The sequence below is a fragment of the Nomascus leucogenys genome, chromosome 22a (assembly GCF_006542625.1).
Source record: "Nomascus leucogenys isolate Asia chromosome 22a, Asia_NLE_v1, whole genome shotgun sequence".
NCBI lineage: Eukaryota > Metazoa > Chordata > Mammalia > Primates > Hylobatidae > Nomascus > Nomascus leucogenys.
Genome location: NC_044402.1, coordinates 40685283 through 40704632, shown reverse-complemented (window position 1 = coordinate 40704632; position 19350 = coordinate 40685283). Strand labels below are relative to the sequence as shown.

Below are 19350 nucleotides of genomic sequence, written 5' to 3'. Positions count from 1 at the left end.
TTGTTGAAAGATTGAACGAAGCCAAGTTTGTTGGCTCACCCCTGTAATCCCAGCACTTTGAGAGCCCAAGGCAGAAAGATAGCTTGAGCCAAAGAGTTTGAGACCAGCCTGGGCAAAATAACAAGACCCCATCTTTACAAAAACTAAAAAAAAATTAGCTGGGCACGTGTAGTCCTAGCTACTTAGAAGGCTGAGGCAAGAGGACCCCTTGAGCCCAGGAGTTCAAGGCTGCAGTGAGCCATGATCATGGCACTGCATTCCAGCTTAGGTAACAGTGAGAATCAGTCTCAAAAAAAAAAAAGGTTGCATGAAAGAGACAAGTCCTCTGCTAGTTGAACTACTTTGTACCACATCTGGCAAATTCCTAAGCCCCTAAACTCTATAAATGCTGGTTCTCCTAAACGTTAAGTCTTTATAATGATCAGCTTAACACTGTGTTGCAACAAAGGAGAAATCTTAGAATCATCTGGGTCCTGCAGGAAGGCTAAAGAAAAATGCTTTGATAAACCCCTGTGCACCAGCATTCTCTCACCCATCCTCCACCACTCCCCAGTCTTTTTTTTTTGTTTGTTTGCTTGTTTGTTTTTGTTTTTCGAGATGGAGTCTCACTCTGTCTCCCAGGCTGGAGTGCAGTGGCACAATTTTGGCTCACTGCAACCTCCGCCTCCTGGGTTCAAGCAATTCTCCTGCCACAGCCTCCCCAGTAGCTAGGATTACAGGTGCCTGCTACCACACCCAGCTAATTTTTTGTATTTTTAGTAGAGATGGGGTTTCACCATGTTGGCCAGGCTGGTCTCGATCTACTGACCGCAAGTGATCCACCCACCTTGGCCTCCCAAGGTGCAGGGATTACAGGTGTGAGCCACTGCGCCCCACCCCTAGTCTGGTTTTAACTAAGGGGATGATCTGAAATCTGACAGTTCCAGGGAGGACAGGCCCTGTTTACCAGTACAAGCAAATTCAGCGGCCAGCCTCAGGATGTAGCTCTTCTGCTGAGCAAACTGAAGTGCGCTCAGGACCTCTGGGCCAAGCCAGCCTTATCTCTCTGTCCCCACACTTACATACCGAAAGCAGACCTAGCCTTATTGGTGAGTCCTTCAACTGTTATCCTCCAAACTGAGGGTGACCTGGAGTTGAGCTATATTTTCCCTGGAAAATAGGTTGGGGTCAGAGTCAACTCCAGAGCAGAGATATGCCCATTTTGGCAGATGTCACATAGGTTTAGGTTTGCCAGAGAAAATACAGGATGCCTACGTATGTCCCAAATACTGCATGGCCCATACTTACTCTAAAAAATTATTTGCTTTATTTAAATCTGGAATTTACATTTAACTAGGTGTCCTGTATTTTAGTTTGGAAATCTGGCATCCAGGCCCTTTGTAGGAGCATTCAACCAATGGTGTTGTCTCCACAAACATTTAAGCCTCTTATTAGAAGGAACATTAACAAGGGTCGATTTCAAGAGGACACAGTTATAATGGGAAGCCCAAAGAGTGGGTGCGAGCGTGCAGGCGTAGTTGTATCACTTTTTAGTTATGAGAGAACGGAGGGCTGTTGGAGCTCCTGCAAGGACTCCCCCAAATGTGTGACCAGGATTACTGTCCTATTCTGAGACCGTCAGAGACATCTCTGCCGGCACACATGCCAGTGATTGAAAACATAGCAAGGGCCCCACTAGCTCAAACCAAGTTGTAGAGTTTGAGTCCCACCCGCCGACCGCCGGCCCGCCGCGAGCCCTGCCCTCTGCGCGGCCACGCCCCCTTGTTCCCCGCGGCCTCCCGGGTCAGCTGGTGCTGGCGTCAGGCGCTGGGCGGGCTCGCCAGGACCTGGCAAGGCTTGTTTACTATGGCCGATGATCTGGAGCAGCAGTGAGTTAATCCTGTCCCTTTCTCTCTTTCTCTCTCTCTCTCTGGGCCATGATCCTGGGACTGTCTGTGGCTGAGGAACAGTTGTAGACACCTTCCCGCCCTTCCTTTTCCAGGTCGGCCTGCGGGGAGGGCGGGGGGTGGGTGCGTTGCTTGCTTTGCATTTGCCCAGAAGAGGCAGCGGCTGAGCCTGGGAAGCCATGGGAGAAGCGCTCGCCCGCAGCCCGGGGATCCTGGCTTTCTACCTTAGTCCTCGCGAGTGCCCCTCATTCTCCTCTGGCCTCTGGAGAGATTTAATGTTGATGTGTGAGATCCCCGAAAGCAAGCTTGTGGGACGCGGGTGCGGAGGTAGCAGCCAGGCGTGCTCGTCTCGACTTGCCCCAGAACGGCGGTCGTGGGGATGGAGAGAGCCTCCTCCCTCCGCCCGGCAAAGAGAAGGTGTGGAGAGACTGGAGAGGTCTCCACCGCGCTGAAACGGGTGTGGAACAACGGGCTCGCACGTTTCTTTAGCTGTCGCCCACCGAGACACGTAGCCGCATGTGATCCTAGTTGATAATGCTTTTAATAATCATAACAACATCTTTAATGCAATGGTTTCAGATTTAGAGCTATTGGGATTTGCTACCACTCTTTCAAGGGCATCAGGTTTGGGATACCACCTGTAGGTGGTGTGACTAGCAGTTCGCAATCTGATAGGAGTAAGAAAAAGTTGCTACGAGAAGAATGACTCAGCTCCCAGCCGAGCCTTCGTTTCACCAGAACTGGGCCTTTGCTGGACCCAGTAATCGTGTTTTTCAGACCTGTAGAACTGGAAGTCCGGGAAACTAATTAACTTTATGACCATAATTAATAGCTTGATGGGCTTGAAAGAAATGTCCAGGGGAACGTTTTACTTTCTAAGATGACTTTTCCAAGAGGAAATTTGCAATGCTTTAAAGGACTTAGGGAGACAGAATATTAGAGCTGGAGGACATGCAGGTAGTTCAGCTCCTTTTTAAAAATGAAGAAGCTGGTGTCCATAGAAATTAGGAGACTTGCCCAAGATCACAGAGGTCTAGAACAGGATTCTCTCCCAGTACAGAACCCCTTGTGCTTCACCCCCAGCAAGTTGACAGAGACCATCCTAGCCAGGTTAAGTTCATGGCTGAATGTCTTTTCTGCTCCTTGCCTCAATTTCCCACCCCAGCTCTTACCTCCCTCATAGTTTTGAGCACATACAGTGTGCCAGGCACCATTTCCAGTGCTTTACTTGTAACATTTTTGGTGAAGAAGGAAAGCAAAGTAATTCTCCCACCAAGGACTCTCTGCTGAGCAGTCCATGATGCTGTTCCTTGGGTAGCGTTTCTCCTGAACTCTGCTTTGTACAGTAACAGGACAATGTGGGATCCAGGTGTTATGATCTGACTTGTCACAGTCTGTGATTTAGAGAGAAAATTTGTCTCTTAAGGCTGGCAAAATCCTGTGGTTTTGGTCCCCGTGCTTCAAGCCTACAAGGAATTCCAGTAGAATATTAAAAGGGTTCTGAGTCTCCCTAGGATTAGATCGATTGATATTGACAACTCTCATCTGGCTAAAACCATTGATGTATCACTCCCAGCTGCAACCCCAGTTTTTCTTTCAAACTTCAAACATCCACTGAGAGTTGCTACTTGCAAAACACTGGGAATGTAGACAACTTATGATTTAGCTGGGAGGAAAGATAGTTTATTGGGAGTTTGTGCTAGGCATTATTCTATGTGCTTTAAATGCATTAACACATTTAATCTTTATAGCAACCCTATGAGGTAGATATTATTACCTCCCTTTTAAAGATGAGGAAGCTCTGACACAGAAAAGCTAAATAATGTGCCCATAGTCACATTGCTGGTAAGTGACAGTGCTAAAATTGGAACTCTGGCCTTCAGAGTTTAGATCACACCTCCCTTGAGAAAACAGACATAAATATAAAAATGTGGTTATGTTCTGTGAATATTTGTATATGACCTTGAAAAGCTGAGGCTGGAAGGTTCAGGGAGAGAAACATGGATTTGAGATAAGGGGTTCTAGTTCTGGTTCTTTTTTTCTAACTTGTATGACCTCTTTGGACATCAGTTTGCTCATCTGTAAAATACGGAGGCTAGACTAGATGATTCCTAAGGAAACATCCTAATCTAAAATTTTGTGCTTCAAATGATGTATCAGGATGCCCAGTGTGTGCCAAGGGGATTTGGTAATAGTTCCCCTCACTCCCCCTTATAGTGCCCTACCTTGAATACACCAGTTTCACAGGCCCTTCCTATAGCTGTAGATATCAGTCCTGTAACTCAGGCAGAGTTCAAGAAAAGAGAAATATCATATGGGGTTAACAAGGAATAATACAAACTGTCAGTCATTGAGCATCTCATTTGTACTGGGCATCTTACAAGTGTCCTTACATATACAGATGCTCAAAGACAGGTTATTTAATGGGCCAAAACCATTCTGCACATCAATGATAACACTATGATTCAGGTCCAGCAGGTGTGTGTGTGTGTGTGTGTGTGTGTGTGTATGTGTATGTGTATGTGTATGTGTATGTGTATGTGTAATTCCAAAGCTGGTGCTTTTAACCTCTACTTTGCAACGACATAAGGTCCCTGGGTGTGAAGGAGAAAACAGGATGAGTTATCTGTTTTACTGCATGTCATGGGAGGTGAGGACATAGGTGAGCTTTCTACTCATTTTACAATCTAGAAAACAAGACCAGAGGGAACCTGTGTCCTGTCAGTGAACCATAACAGAACTTGAATCCAGGTCTCTCACCTCCTCCTCCCTGCCTGCCCCATCTCCATGGGTTGGACTGATTGATTACCTGAGAGATCAGTTGGGCATAACACAGTATTCCACACTTGTAGGGGCTTGGAAGAGGGCACACATAAACACCAACCAGTGCCCTGCCAGTAGGGCAGATGGCATGGGAATTTGTCCTACTGTTAAGGAACAGCTAGTACTGGGGACAGCAAAGGATAACTGAAACATTAGTTAAAAGATGCCTCTCCCTTTAATCTCCTTGAACATAAATTATGATAATCAGTAACAGAGAAATTAGAAAGCTGAAGTGAGATAATAAATGTGACAGGGCTTTGTAAACCCTAAAGTATTATATACAGGATGTTCTGAATATCTATTGAAACAAGGGGCATGTTGTTAATACCCATTTACCAAAAAGAAACAGTCTTATCAGGCCTCTAGGGAACTGCTGCCTGCCATGGGGGGCAGGTCTCCTGAGGCTAGGAAACACCCTGCTTCCTGAAAACACTTTTGTAACTCTCAGCAAGGCTAAGAGCATCAATGTTTCTTTCCAATGTTGCCAATGAGCGTCTCTGTCTCCTCCTCCCAGGCCTCAAGGCTGGCTGAGTAGCTGGCTGCCCACGTGGCGCCCCACTTCCATGTCTCAGCTGAAGAATGTGGAAGCCAGGATCCTCCAGTGTAAGTAGAATGGACAGCTTGTCCCACCTCCCTCATGGGGCCCAAGAAGGATTCAGGATCTTCCCAGAGCCTGCTACATTGAGCCCACTGATTCCTAATTAACAGTGTGTACAGGGTGGGAGGAAAGGATGTCAGTTGTGTGAGGGAAGAGGTGCATACAGACGGCACCATATCCGATGATAGTGCTTCCTCACCATCTCCCTAGCCATGTGGGTAGTTCCTGCCACTTCCTGCAACTTCACCTCAACCCCTATGCCAGTGCCGGCTAACACACAAACACGTACATTCTCCCCTTCCTCCTTCCTTCTCCCCCATTTCTCTCTTCCCTGTCTCCTTCTCTCTTCTCACCACACAAGTACTTCTTAGATTTACCACCTGCAGACCCTCGGCCAGCAATCTTACATTCTCTCTGATATTACTATTCCTGCGTTCTACCTGGTTTTGGCCCCCCATCTATCTGGTTACCACAGCAGTTTGTGATTTGCAGACCAGCTGTCGTCGGCACTGTTATATTGCAGCAGGGCATCCCACTAGCAGCAGCAGCCACTCGCTCAAACAAGCCCCTTAAGCCACTTCTTCCCATATTTCCCATATGATCTTCACCACACCCCTACTGCCCCAGCCATAGCTACCCTTTCTCTTCTGGGCCCGAGTAAGTACAGACAAACAGCAGCCAGAGCTCTCAGGCCTCTGTTCAGGATCCAGGCTGCTTCACCCAGGCAGCTCTTCCCGGGAGACTGCTGTCACACCAGCAGAACAAGCACTGCCGCACCTCAGTCTCTCACCCGAGGCTCAGTCCGCACTCATCACTCCCTCCAACTGGCTGGACCACAGTTCTGTCCACCCATCAAGCCCCAAGCACACACAGGTTCAAGATCAATGGATGCAAGAGCTCTGTGGGGTTGGTGGTGTCACTGCCACCTGGGCCTAAAGGGAGCTGGGCACACTGTTTCAAGGGATAAGACGGTCCTGCTTATTATGTACAGACTACATGGTCTGTAAATGTGATTGGGGTTGAATTCTTTAGAGTGTGTAGTGTTAAAGAAAAAGTGATTCTGACAGATTAAATTGGTAAAGATCATTCAAGACTCTTGCAATAGGGGAGAGAGATCAGGCTCAACTCTTGAATACAGTAAGGACTAGTGGGGATTTATAACCAAGCAGCAGGGTGAGGGGCGTCAGTGGATAGAAAATTACTGAGGAGATATCAAAGATAAAGGGAGTTCTTTTCAAACCAGTTTAACAGGATCATTGCTGAAGGAAGGTCAAAGGTGAGGGATGAGGAACTTGATCAGGTATGAAGGAATTCTTACTAACTGACGTAGTATGGCTTACTCATCCTGACTTAGCAGGATTCTTGCTAAGACTGAGCTAGACATTTGGAAGACAGGCCAGGGGCCAAGGTCAAAGCCTAGTCAAGAAGAGGGCTCAGAAGGGCTTGCCTAAAGTTTGGTTAAGGAGAGAGTTGTTTTCAGTGGTCAGAGGGTCGTGAGAGGAAGGAGCTGAGGGAAGTTGGGGAATGGAGAGAATGTGAAGAATGGTAGTCCAGGCAAAATGATGATGCCATCAGGAAACACTTGTTGACTTACCATGGGATTCTTTCCTCCCCAGGTCTCCAGAATAAGTTCCTGGCCAGATATGTATCCCTCCCAAACCAGAATAAGATCTGGACGGTGACTGTGAGCCCCGAGCAAAAGGACCGCACACCCCTGGTGATGGTGCATGGTTTTGGGGGCGGCGTGGGCCTCTGGATCCTCAACATGGACTCACTGAGTGCCCGCCGCACACTGCACACCTTCGATCTGCTTGGCTTCGGGCGAAGCTCAAGGCCAGCATTCCCAAGGGACCCAGAGGGGGCTGAGGATGAGTTTGTGACATCGATAGAGACATGGCGGGAGACCATGGGGATCCCCAGCATGATCCTCCTGGGGCACAGTTTGGGAGGATTCCTGGCCACTTCTTACTCAATCAAGTACCCTGATAGGTAATAAGGAGATGCCTCCAACCCTCGTGACCTAATTCCTGGCCTTACTGGGAACTTTCCAGTATTCATTTCCAAAGTTCTCTCATTCCCAGGCGATTTAAGGGGCTATGGCAACTACCAGAGAATATAATGTGTCTTCTCCTCTTTCCGCCTTTAACATAGAGTTAAACACCTCATCCTGGTGGACCCATGGGGCTTTCCCCTCCGACCAACTAACCCCAGTGAGATCCGTGCACCCCCAACCTGGGTCAAAGCCGTGGCATCTCTCCTAGGACGTTCCAATCCATTGGCTGTTCTTCGAGTAGCTGGGCCCTGGGGTGAGTAGCCTGTAGTATCTCCTTAAAGGAAGGCTATAACGTCCTAGAAGGCCCATAGTGTCTTTCCCACTTATTCCTAAAAAGTAGAAATGGGCCTAGCTTTGTTATTTAAAGCTGTTAATCTGAACCAGATCACTTTGTTCAAGGTTTGAGAAGGTTTTTGGTTTTGTTTTGTTTTGTTTGCTTTGTTTTGTTTTTTTTGAGACAGAGTCTCACTCTGTCACCCAGGCTGGAGCGCAGTGGTGCGATCTCGGCTCACTGCAAGCTCCGCCTCCTGGGTTCATGCCATTCTCCTGCCTCAGCCTCCGGAGTAGCTGGGACTACAGGCACCCGCCACCATGCTCGGCTAATTTGTTGTATTTTTAGTAGAGATGGGGTTTCATTGTGTTAACCAGGCTGGTCTCGATCTGACCTCGTGATCCGCCCACCTCGGCCTCCCAAAGTGCTGGGATTACAGGCATGAGCCACCACGCCTGGCCTGTTTTTTGTTTTTTGTATTTTTTCCCTTCATCAGCATGGGAAAAGCTTTTCCTTTGCCAGGAACAGGTGGAGCAGAATAGCTACCAGAGTCTCACTCTGTCTCCCAGGCTGATGTGCAGTGGTGTGTTCTCAACTCACTGCAACCTCCGCCTCCCGGGTTCAAGCCATTCCCCTGCCTGAGCCTCCTGAGTATCTGGGACTACAGGTGTACCCCACCACACCTGGCTAATTTTTGTATTTTTAGTAGAGACAGGGTTTCACCATGTTGGCTAGGCTGGTCTTGAACTCCTGGCCTCTAGTGATCCATCCACATCAGCCTCCCAAAGTGCTGGGATTACAGGCATGAGCCACCACACCCAATGTGTGTGAAATTTTATGAAAACCTGCTGGTGATTCATGCCCGGTAACCACTGGATCCCATCCCTGTTGTTCACCCAACACCTGCAGCAGGGAGAGGTCAGAACCAAAGCCTCCAACAGAACCCACAGTGGCAGGCAAGCCCCTCTGAACCATGCACTTGTCCAGGCAAGCACCACATCTTCGCCTGCTCTGTGTCACCTAGCACTTGGTAGCTGTCAGCAAATTCTGTGGGTAAAAGGGAGAAAAGGAGGTAGAGGACCATGGGGAGCTAGCCATAATGAATAGTATCAATATCTCCAGCCTTCTGACCTCACACTGCCAGCACCCTTCTCCGCTGAGGAGCTTTTCACTCTGATGAAGTGAAAAGCAGATTCCTTTATGGAAAAGATTGGTGATGCCTGTCTTGTACTGATGGTTGTGCTTACATAGTAATATTCAATAGCCAATCATTATGAGTTAATTGCTGATGGCTAAGTAAGAGTTATCTCTCTAGGTCCTTCAAGAAAAACAGAATGATTCCAGATAAAGAAAAAAAAGCATTTGATTAGGAGATAGGAGTTTAGGAGTTCTGAGAGAGAGGAAGGGTACCAAGACATGGGTGCCAAAGGAGAGTAAGTGGGCAGAGGCTCCCAGCACCGTGGTCTCCAACAGAGTCTATAGTCCTTTGCCAAAAAGAAGGTCTGCTCAAGCTACTCTCCCCTCTTCTCACCTCTGGCCAGGCTCATGCAGGAGCATCAGAGCTATCATGGTTGGGGAAGTTGGCCAGCAGCCATGAAGGACTGTGCAGGAGGGAGGGCCAGGCCCATGCAGATCCTCATGGGACCCCCAACCCAGCCCCTTCTTACCTTCCTCTTGCTTCTCATAAACAGAGAAGACCAGAGAGAAAGAGAGAGATCAGGGATCAGAAGTTGATCAGTAGATCTCATTTTTACAGTCTGTTGTTGCATGTATGTATACCATAATGAGGTGAAACAAACAGATTGTTGTAAAACAGTGCCCTGAGTCTGAGACACGATTGTGTTTAGTTCACCTCTCCACATATGCTAATACAGGCCTGAAAATGAGAGCACTCTCGGGAGGTGGTCTAGTTCCATCCGCTACCATCAGAAGATTAAAAGGCCATAAGGGTGTCTGGGAGAAAGAGAACATAGCTCAGGCTGTAAGAGAAGAGCATCTCAGCCACGGATTCCAATGGGGAAGGCTTGTGATTCTTGCAGGGAAAGATCTCGGGGCTTCATTCAGCTGAAAATAACCTGGCTCCTCAGTGTTGTTAGACTGTCTCTAAATTCTTTGGTAATGAGCTGACTTTGTGATTTGAAGTCACCTGGACCTTCCCATTAGATTCCTGCACTCTTTCTGCTGCTGTAGTGTTAAATGAATAAAGCAAACAAACCCTTAGGAGAAATAAGATTTGGTTAAAGTTCTTAAAACATACACAGGCAGGAGTCTTCCCTGCCCCACCTCCCAAACTGGCCTCTCTGTGTTTTTCTATCCCCTCCCAGGGCCTGGCCTGGTGCAGCGATTCCGGCCAGACTTCAAACGCAAGTTTGCAGACTTCTTCGAAGATGATACCATATCAGAGTATATCTACCACTGCAACGCACAGAATCCCAGGTGAGGGCCGCTCCCCGGCCAGCTTGGGGCAGACAGTTGTTAGGAGATAAAACTCTTAGCTGCTAGAGTTCTGGGCTTTATTTCTTCTTCAACAAAGCTCTGACTCAGTTAGGGAAACACAGGCACTAGCAAGCCTGATCATTTCCAGAGAGTTCCCCAGGGATAGACACAAAGGAATACAGAAGATAATAGATTAATTAAACATGCTGCCCATCTCTAGAGGAAGGCCCTCCCTGTTCCCTACAGGTATGCAATTGGCCTGATGAGCAAGAGTCTGGAAAATATTAATATTTTAAAAGATTTTTTTAACTGAAAAAGTGATACAAACATGGTATTTTTTTTCTTTTTTTAGGTCAAAAATAATTAGCAAAAACATGATATTTTTTCAAAAGGAAAGGAAGTCTTCTCCTGTCCTGGGCCTGTAGTCCCTACATTTCCTTATTATTTCCAGTCTAAAATAGCACATGTGCCATTTCTTCAGAGGGCCTCCATGTACATATTCCTTTGTACACACATGTGACTGTATCTGTTGAACACATTACTACAAATAGAATTTCTCAATGAAAGAGCATGCGTTTTAAAATTTAATTATGTGCATTTGAAATGCCTTATCATTGAGACAGAAATTTATTTGCATCTTTGGGAGATTTGGGGGTGTCTCGAGAACTTTGAAAAGTTCCTATCTGGGGCTGCTTATTTACACAGCAGGCCCCACAAGCCTACCTACCTGCAGTTTGGGCAACGTGGATGGCAAGGCAGTCAGGGAGGTGATCCTCCTATGTGGAAGTGCCCTGTGACTGGCTGATACCACGAGGCCATGTTGGTGACACCCCAAGCTGCTGGGAGGTATCTCAGCAAAGGCAAGCTTACTGCCCTACTCCTTTCTAGGGCTGTCCAAGTCACTTATTGGGAGCCCAAAGCCATGAGAAAGGCAGAGATCTGCATTCCAGCAATACTGTCTGAACATTAACCTCCAACCCCGACAGCTGTTGGGCAGTGTATGAGCTGTCTGTCCAGCATTCCACATGAGCTTAGCTAATTGAAGAACCCTGATCAAACAATAGTATAGAAACTCCCAGCTCAGCAGTCAAATCAGGTTCCCCTGTCTTCCTGCCCTTGGCCCTTCTCTCAGCCCCCATGGGCTCAGTGCCCATCTCATACCCACCTGAAGCCCCACAGGCCCAGCCCTAGCCCTTTCCCCAGAACTTTCCCCATCCCAGACCTAGTTCTGTACAATGTCCTCCCAACCTAAGCCACAGAGTATGTAAGTTTATAATTCATTCGCGTCCCAGAGGAAGCACAGGTGACATCAGCGACAACCAGCTCCCTCACCCCCAAACACCATCACTCAATTTTCTAACTCCCTGTGTTTTTTGACTTTGTAATCCTGACAAGCTCTTGGTAACTCTTATCATTTCCTGGGAAAACATGAAATTTGACCAACATGTTTGAGGGTATCTACTTCACCTCACCTAAACTTAGGGGCTTTGTATATATTTTTATTTTCCTAATGATGTCCTAGTGAAGTAGGTATAATACTCTACATTTATAGATGAGGAAATTCAAGTATATTCTGGTTACATGACTTGCTGAGAAAACACAGCTGAGGATTTGAATTCATTTGACGCCAAATTCCATGCTTTTTCTGCCATGCTGCAGTATCTTAAGGAAAAATTATCTATTTCTGATGGCCTGGCAGAACTCAGGTTCCCATTCATCTGTACATGTAAAAGAGAATGGAGATCTGATGGTACTAAACAGGCCAAGCCTAGGAGGCAGCAGTGTCCCCAGCCTGCCCTATCTCTAGCAGAAGCTGCAGATCAGCCCAGAAAGCTGGCTCTGCCCCAGCCTTGTGGACACCTCATGATACGGCCTCAATTCATTCTACCTGAGCAAATGACCGGAAAGTGAAATAGATTACATTGTCATTTGTTGTTTCTTGCTTAACAGAAACTGCTGCTCCCCCAACCCTTGGAAGACTGATTTTTAATTCCAGAGTCTTCTCAGGAAGCCCTTTTTACTACTATAGTACTCACTTTTAAGCGTTCACCTCAGATGAACTTCTGATCATGTCTCTAGACCCCCAACAGGCTAAATCCCCAGTGTGTGTTTTCATAGCACTCAACCACCTTTTCATCATTCTTGGGAAATTTTAAGTTGTTGTTTTTTGTTTGTTTGTTTGTTTGTTTGTTTTTTGAGATGGAGTTTTGCTCATTGCCCAGGCCGGAGTGCAATGGCACGATCTCGGCTCACTGCAACCTCTGCCTCCTGGGTTCAGGCGATTCTTCTGCCCCAGCATCCCAAGTAGCTGGGATTGCTGGCATGCGCCACCATGCCTGGCTAATTTTGTATTTTTAGTAGAGATGGGTTTCACCATGTTGGCCAGGCTGGTCTCGAACTCCCGACCTCAGGTGATCTGCCCACCTCGGCCTCCCAAAGTGCTGGGATTATAGGCATGAGCCTCCGTGCCTGGTTGTTTGTTTGTTTGTTTGAGACAGAGTCTCACTCTGTCGCCCAGGCTAGAGTGTAGTGGCGTGATCTTGGCTCACTGCAACTTCTGTCTCCCAGGCTCAAGCAATTCTCCTGCCTCAGCTCTTGAGTAGCTGGGATTACAGAAGCACGCCATCACACCCCACTAATTTTTGTACTTTTAGTAGAGACAGGGTCTCACCATGTTGGCCAGGCTGGTCTTAAACCCCTGACCTCAAATGATCCACCCACCTCGGCCTCCCAGAGTGCTGGGCTCACAGGTGTGAGCCACCGTGCCCAGCCCAAGAAATTTTAAATAACAATTAATCATATGATTAGTTACTTAATGCCTACCTCCCTGACACATGAGCTGAAAGTGTGTGAGCTCCAGGAGGGACAGCACCCTGCCTTTCTTGTTCATATGTCCCCTTTCCCAGTCCAGGGCATGACAGAGAATATTTGTTGAGTCAATAATAACCCATTTCATTCTCAGATTCTTGGACAGTTCGTACTGCCGTGGGGTTTTTCACAAGTGTTCCTCCAAACTCTTCTGTGATGGGAGGCCTCTGGAATTTTGGTCATCCCCTAATCTTACCAATATTTAATGAGCCCAATGTGGGGCTTTGACAGGAATACAAACATGACTAAGATTCTGCCTCAGTCCCTGAAGAGACCAACAAGTTGACATATTCTGCTGTGAAGTTTATTGCTGTTTTGCTTTTGACAGTGGTGAGACAGCATTCAAAGCCATGATGGAGTCCTTTGGCTGGGCCCGGCGCCCTATGCTGGAGCGAATTCACTTGATTCGAAAAGATGTGCCCATCACCATGATCTATGGGTCTGACACCTGGATAGATACCAGCACAGGAAAAAAGGTGAAGATGCAGCGGCCAGATTCCTATGTCCGAGACATGGTATGTTGCACCACCCAAGGAGTGGAAATGATGACTGAGAGTCAATCAGCTCTCAGCCTTGGGGTAGAGAAGGGTGATCAAGGAGAAAGAGGAATGGACAGACTGAGAGCAGTAGATTTGAGAAGTTTGGAAACTCTCTTTGTAATATCTTTTTTTTTTTTGAGATGGAGTCTCGCTTTTGTTGCCCAGGCTGGAGTGCAATGGTGCAATCTCGGCTCACTGCAACCTCCGCCTCCCGGGTTCAAGCAATTCTCCTGCCTCAGCCTCCCGAGTAGCTGGGATTATAGGCATGCACCACCACGCCCAGCTAATTTTGTATTTTTAGTAGAGACGAGGTTTCTCCATGTTGGTCAGGCTGGTCTCGAACTCCCGACCTCAGGTGATCCGCCTGCCTTGGCCTCCCAAAGTGCTGGTTTTGTAATATCTTCATTAGGGGCTTCCTACTTTTAGCCCAGTTCAGCTAAAAGGCTGGTTGTTGTCTAGCAGCCAGGTACCTGCTGGCTCCAGCCCCCATGTAGTTCCTACCCCAAAACCAGAGCCATGGGCAGTAGAGTGAATAGTAGAGGCTGCCATGAAGCCTCCCCACCACACCTCCTCCCCTTTTTTCTTACCCCTCTCCGCCATGTGCCAATGAGTATGCTTAATGAGGCTGGGTGCTAACCATGGGCCCAGATTTACTGGACCTTTGGATTAAATGAGCAGATCAATGGTGGGGCTAACATGGAAGGAAAGACATAGTGAATGTTCATCAAATAAGTAGAATGGGAAAGCATTGGCTGTCAAAGGAAAATACCAAGATCCAAGCGAGAAAGATGGAGCATTATTTCCGATAAGAGCTCATGGGTGGCAGGCAAGCAAGTCTAAGGGGAAAAGAAATAGCACCAGGAATAAAGGGCCATCCCGCCCCTGCGGGTCCTCTCTCCACAGGAGATTAAGGGTGCCTCTCACCATGTCTATGCTGACCAGCCACACATCTTCAATGCTGTGGTGGAGGAGATCTGTGACTCAGTTGATTGAGCCGCTCTCTGAAGAGGAAGAGGAGAAAGCCAGAGAGTCACTCTTGCCTCCCTGTCTGCTTACTCACCCACTCTGTCCTTTCCTCACCAACTAACATGTGCCAGCCAGGCAGAGTCTTGTGCTCTTCCCAGAACAGGACGACAGTGAAAAGAACACTCTTGACCCCACACTGAAGGCTGAAGGCCACAGGAGGCCTTGAGTGCCACCCCCAGGGAAGAACATAAAGGGTTGCACAATGCCCCCCATCCACTCCTTGCCAAGTGTTACCCAGATGGTGGCGGATGTGAAGAGATTGCACCAAGCCACAATCACTCTCTCTGCGGCCTTTCTTCCTCTGGGCAAAGAAGGGTTTCCAGTGGCCTTTCCTCGCTCTGCAGTGTTTGTGGGGATAGGTTCCATGCAAGAACACCTTCCTCCTCCATCCCCCACTTCACCCCATCCCATACCAGTTCCATCCAGGGTCTGGTTAACTGCCAAGAGCAGGTCCTGGAGTTCCCTTCACCTGCAGAGTCCTTTTCATGACCTAGAAGGTCTTATTCAAAGCCCTCATTGACAGAGGAGGAAACAGGCCAAGGCAGGACATGGCTGGACCATGGTGATACAGCTCTGTGTGATTCAAGTTCTGGCAGAGCTTGTAAGGCTAGAGCCCAGGTCTGCCGACACCCTGTGCTTGTTGCACACTTGATTTGCTAAGGCTGGAGACAGGCACCATTGCCATGGGGCTGGTCCTAGTCACTGGCCAAGGATAAGCCCGTCCCTGCCCCACATTCTAGCCCCACTATGCGGGGGTGCTGTTGTCCTGCCTGTGTCTCATCCCTGGCTGCCTAAGCTAGGGACGCTCAAGTGCTTCCTTCTTTGCCCCATCTTCCTCCCAACTGGAGGCCTCTGAGCCTCCCCTGTGCCTTGGGCCCTGATGCCCCACATGTAGTATAGAGCAAAGGTGGCTCCTGGTGAAGAGAGGGTGGAAAGGCCCTTCAGCCCCCGAGCCATGTCTGGGTTCTCCATGCCCATCAGTCTCTGCAGTTTCTCTACCTGCCCCCAGAGCTGAGGCCATCTGCAAGCCCCTGCCCATGGCCCAGTGGGGAGCCTCCAGCCGCCAGTTCCCTGTCCTTATCAGCCACTGGGTGGTTCCCACTGCATGACCCCTCTATCTCTGCCATCTGTCCCCATGGTTTCCAGCTCAATCCACTCCTGACCCATCTGTCAGCTCTCTCCCAGGGAGCCGTTTCAGGGGTTCTGGGCAGTAGGCTGGGCCTGGCCTCAGAACCTGGTGGCTCCTGCCTGCTCCTTCACTTTTGTAAAACCAACCCTTTCACCAGAATGGTATTAACTCCTGGTGCTTTGTACTACTGGTCCAGCTGCCCTGGGCTCCTTTTCTATATTAATAAAGAAATGAGTAAAAATTACCGGTGGGGATGATGTTTAAAATTGCTCTGACAAGAGCGCTGGTGGTGCTGAATTCGCAACAGCCTGTGCGATGCCTGAGAGAAGGGAGTCCTGAGGGTTGCCTGCCTACCCATGACTGCTTCTCCTTTTAGTGTGGCATTTGCCCGCTAGACCCAGCCCAGAGTCCGGGTCAGCACAGGCCCTCTCAGCCAACCACTCATGACAAATGAGGAGTCGAGATCCACAGTGTGGATGGGGCAAGCCCCAGTTCACAGTAGAGAGGTGGAGCTTAGTACTTCCTGCTGCCCATTAAACACCCTTTCTTCCTAAGTTCAAGGGAAGCCCACACATGTACTGCTCCCTGCATCCTGCTCTAACTTCCTCTCATCCTCTGGATCTCAGCTCAAATATTCCTTATGCAGAGACGCCTTCCCCTGATTCCCTAAACTAGACTCGGACCCCTCTGTTCTGCATCTCTGTGGCATATCATCTGCCCCTTGTGTAAAACTTACTTATAAACTTGTGGTTACTTGTTTAATGTCTCTCCTCCCCAGACCATAAGCAACATAAAGACAAAGGGCACATCTAGCACATAGTTCATGTTCAATAAATGTTTGTTTTCATTAAGCCACAGGAAGTGAGATATACCAAGTATTCAAAAAAGTGTTCAAAACATTGCTAACAGTGCTTGCTCTGTGCTGGGTGAGTCCAGCTGGGCCCAGAATTCCACGGTTCTAAATGGCGCATATTCCATGTGCATAGGCCGATTGAAAATGTATTAAAAATAAATTTAAAAAAAAGTACATGATACTGCAATGTCATGATGAATGAATAGACAGAACTCCTCCTGAATATAATTACGAAGTTCTGACCCATCTCAGGACCCTGTGTCTTCTCTGAGGATTGTTACAGGGAGGAGAAGGCAGGTATTTAGAGCTTACTACATGCCAACCACTAGGGCTACAATAGTGAAGAAACAGATAGTGTCTGCCTTTGTGAGAAATTCCAGTTCACTTAGAGAGATGCACCTAGTCAAAATGTTATGTAAATCAATGTAAAATCGCTAAAGTGCTACCCGTGAGAATTGAGAAAACCTCCTGCAGAAGTGATGGCAGCTGTGCCTGAAGGCAGGACCAGGGAAAGGGGAAGGAATGTCTGGAGAGAGGGGCGACTGCACAGGCAGGTGGCTGGGAGAGAAGTCTGGTGAGATCAGTAGGGACCAGCTCAGCAGATCCTCTGGCCCCATGAAGAATGTTGTGTTCATTCTAAAAAGCAATGGAAGGAAATGAATGAGGGTCAGGATGGGGTAGGGAGTGTGAGAAAATCAGCCTGAGATTGAAACAGCCATTCTGGCTGCTCTGTGGAGTTCAGATAAGAGGGGGATGAGAACTTTGAGGCTGCTGCACTGGTCCAGGCCAGAGTTGCTGGTAGTTTGGACTTGGCTAGGGGCTAATGGACACAGAGAGGGGAAAAATGCAAAAGATGCTTAGGAGGTAAAATCTAAAAGACTTAATATCAACACTGCATGACCCTACCACCCTCTTGAAGAATGGGCCAAGTGAGGCAGTGGTTACCAACCGAGTCACATAACAAAACAACCTGGGGTTATTTTTTTTTAATATAGATTCCTGAACTGTATTCCCCAGAGTTTGATTTGGTTAACCTGAATGGAGTCCGACCATGAAATCTGCATTTAAACACATTCCTAGGAGATTCTGGTGCCCTGTATCTGCAGGAACTGGTATAAGGGACTCTGTCTCTGACATTTGACCCAGAAGGCTGGGTAGAGTAGGGCCTGTGTCCCTGAGAGTTCATTCTGCTTGCTCCAGAATCACCTTTTTTTTGGAGGCAGCACAACCTGCTGATCTGCTTTCTCCAGCTCAACACGAAGCAAACACATTATTCAGGAGCAGATGCAAGAAGAGTCTGAGAAAGGTCACCCAGAGTCCCCTGTTTATACTACATGGTCTGCACGCATGGACACAAGCCAGCACGCAGACACACACCCCATCTGACAGGAACATTCCTAACATTCCACTAGGTGGGACTAAGAAATTACTACGAACATTCTACCCAGTCAGCACAGTTTCTGGGTGGGCACTAAGGATTTATGGTGACAGTTCAAACCATAAATCCAGGCTCCTCAAATGCCTAGCAGTTTAAAAGGAGAGATTCCACAGAGAGACACTAAGGACTGTGACTCAACTTAAGACCCAGGAGGTACTGCAGTGTTCAGTGACTAGCAGCAAATGTGCTAAATTTAACTTCCTCCTCGGTATAGACACCAAAGTATGTGTGCTAAAAATGTAGTCTGGTTTCATTTCCAAAAGGGTGGTGAAATCTTGATGAGTACCTCTTTCCATTCTGATCCATGACCCTGAGGTACAGTTCATGGCCAGAGAGAAAAGACTCCTAATCTTTTTTTTTTTTCACTCTGTTGCCCAGGCTGGAGTGCAATGGTGCAGTCTCGGCTCACTGCAACCTCTGCCTCCCAGGTTCAAGCAATTCTCCTGCCTCAGCCTTCTGAGTAGCTGGGACCACAGGCACACACCACCATGCCCGGCTAATTTTTGTATTTTTAGTAGAGACGGGGTTTCACCATATTGGTCAGGCTGGTCTCGAACTCCTGACCTCAGGCGATCCACCCACCTTGGCCTCCCAAAGTGCTAGGATTACAGACGTGAGCCACCGCGCCCAGCCTAAGACTCCTACTCTTAACTGATAAACACAATGTCCAATGAATGGTGCACAACATTTTTTCTCATTTTGTGACTTTTCAATTCATACAGAGTCCTCAGATGAGGTCTGGAGGGTCCTTTCTCTCAGTCTCCCTTCTTTTCTGTCCTTCCTCAGGGTCCTGGTCTATCTTGCAGAAGCAAGAAAGACACTTGAGATTCTGGGGGTCAACCCTATCCTGGTGAAATAGCTCAAGATAAACCATCTCCTCTCTTGCTGTTATAATATTGACTGTTTTTTGCTAGGCACGGTGGCTCATGCCTGTAATCCCAACACTTTTGGAGGCCGAGGTGGGCAGGTCGCTAAGTCAGGAGTTCAAGACCAGCCTAGCCAACATGGTGAAACCCCATCACTACTAAAAACACAAAAATTAGCTGGGTGTGGTGGCAGGCACCTGTAATCCCAGCTACTAGGGAGGCTGAGGCAGGAGAATCACTTGAACCCGGGATGCCGAGGCTGCAGTGAGCCAAGATCACACCATTGCACTCCAGCCTGGGCGACAGAGCAAGACTCTGTCTCAAAATAATAATAATAACAATAATAATAATAATATTGACTGTTTTTCATAGTATAAGTTCAGCAGTGTTACGCTAGAAAGATGTTTGTCGTCATCCTGCTAAGTATCACTCTTCACTAGGGTTAAGGAGGAAAGACAATCCTCATTCCTGGACAGAATACTAAGGAGGATTAACAGATGTCAGCAGGTGCACAGAGTCTGTTCCCCAACCCACGAGGACCCCATTCTCTTGGTTGGTGACTCT

The 19350-nt window shown here is 47.9% G+C and overlaps 1 protein-coding gene across 1 annotated transcript; it reads left to right on the top strand.

Moving 5' to 3' along the window:
- Positions 1-1781: 1781 nt before the first annotated feature.
- ABHD4 (abhydrolase domain containing 4) lies at positions 1782-15873 on the top strand. The gene is made up of 7 exons (XM_003260569.3): positions 1782-1868; positions 5224-5312; positions 6924-7296; positions 7459-7613; positions 9956-10067; positions 13264-13450; positions 14378-15873. Exons 1-7 carry the CDS (start codon positions 1846-1848, stop codon positions 14465-14467), a joined length of 1029 nt encoding a protein of 342 aa, XP_003260617.1. The 5' UTR covers positions 1782-1845; the 3' UTR covers positions 14468-15873.
- Positions 15874-19350: the final 3477 nt, after the last annotated feature.

Coding starts and splice junctions, on each gene's coding strand:
- ABHD4 (XM_003260569.3), top strand. CDS start 1,846: ATGGCCGATGATCTGGAGCAGCA. Junction 1,869..5,223: donor GCCGATGATCTGGAGCAGCA/GTGAGTTAATCC, acceptor TCCTCCTCCCAG/GCCTCAAGGCTGGCTGAGTA. Junction 10,068..13,263: donor TGCAACGCACAGAATCCCAG/GTGAGGGCCGCT, acceptor TGCTTTTGACAG/TGGTGAGACAGCATTCAAAG.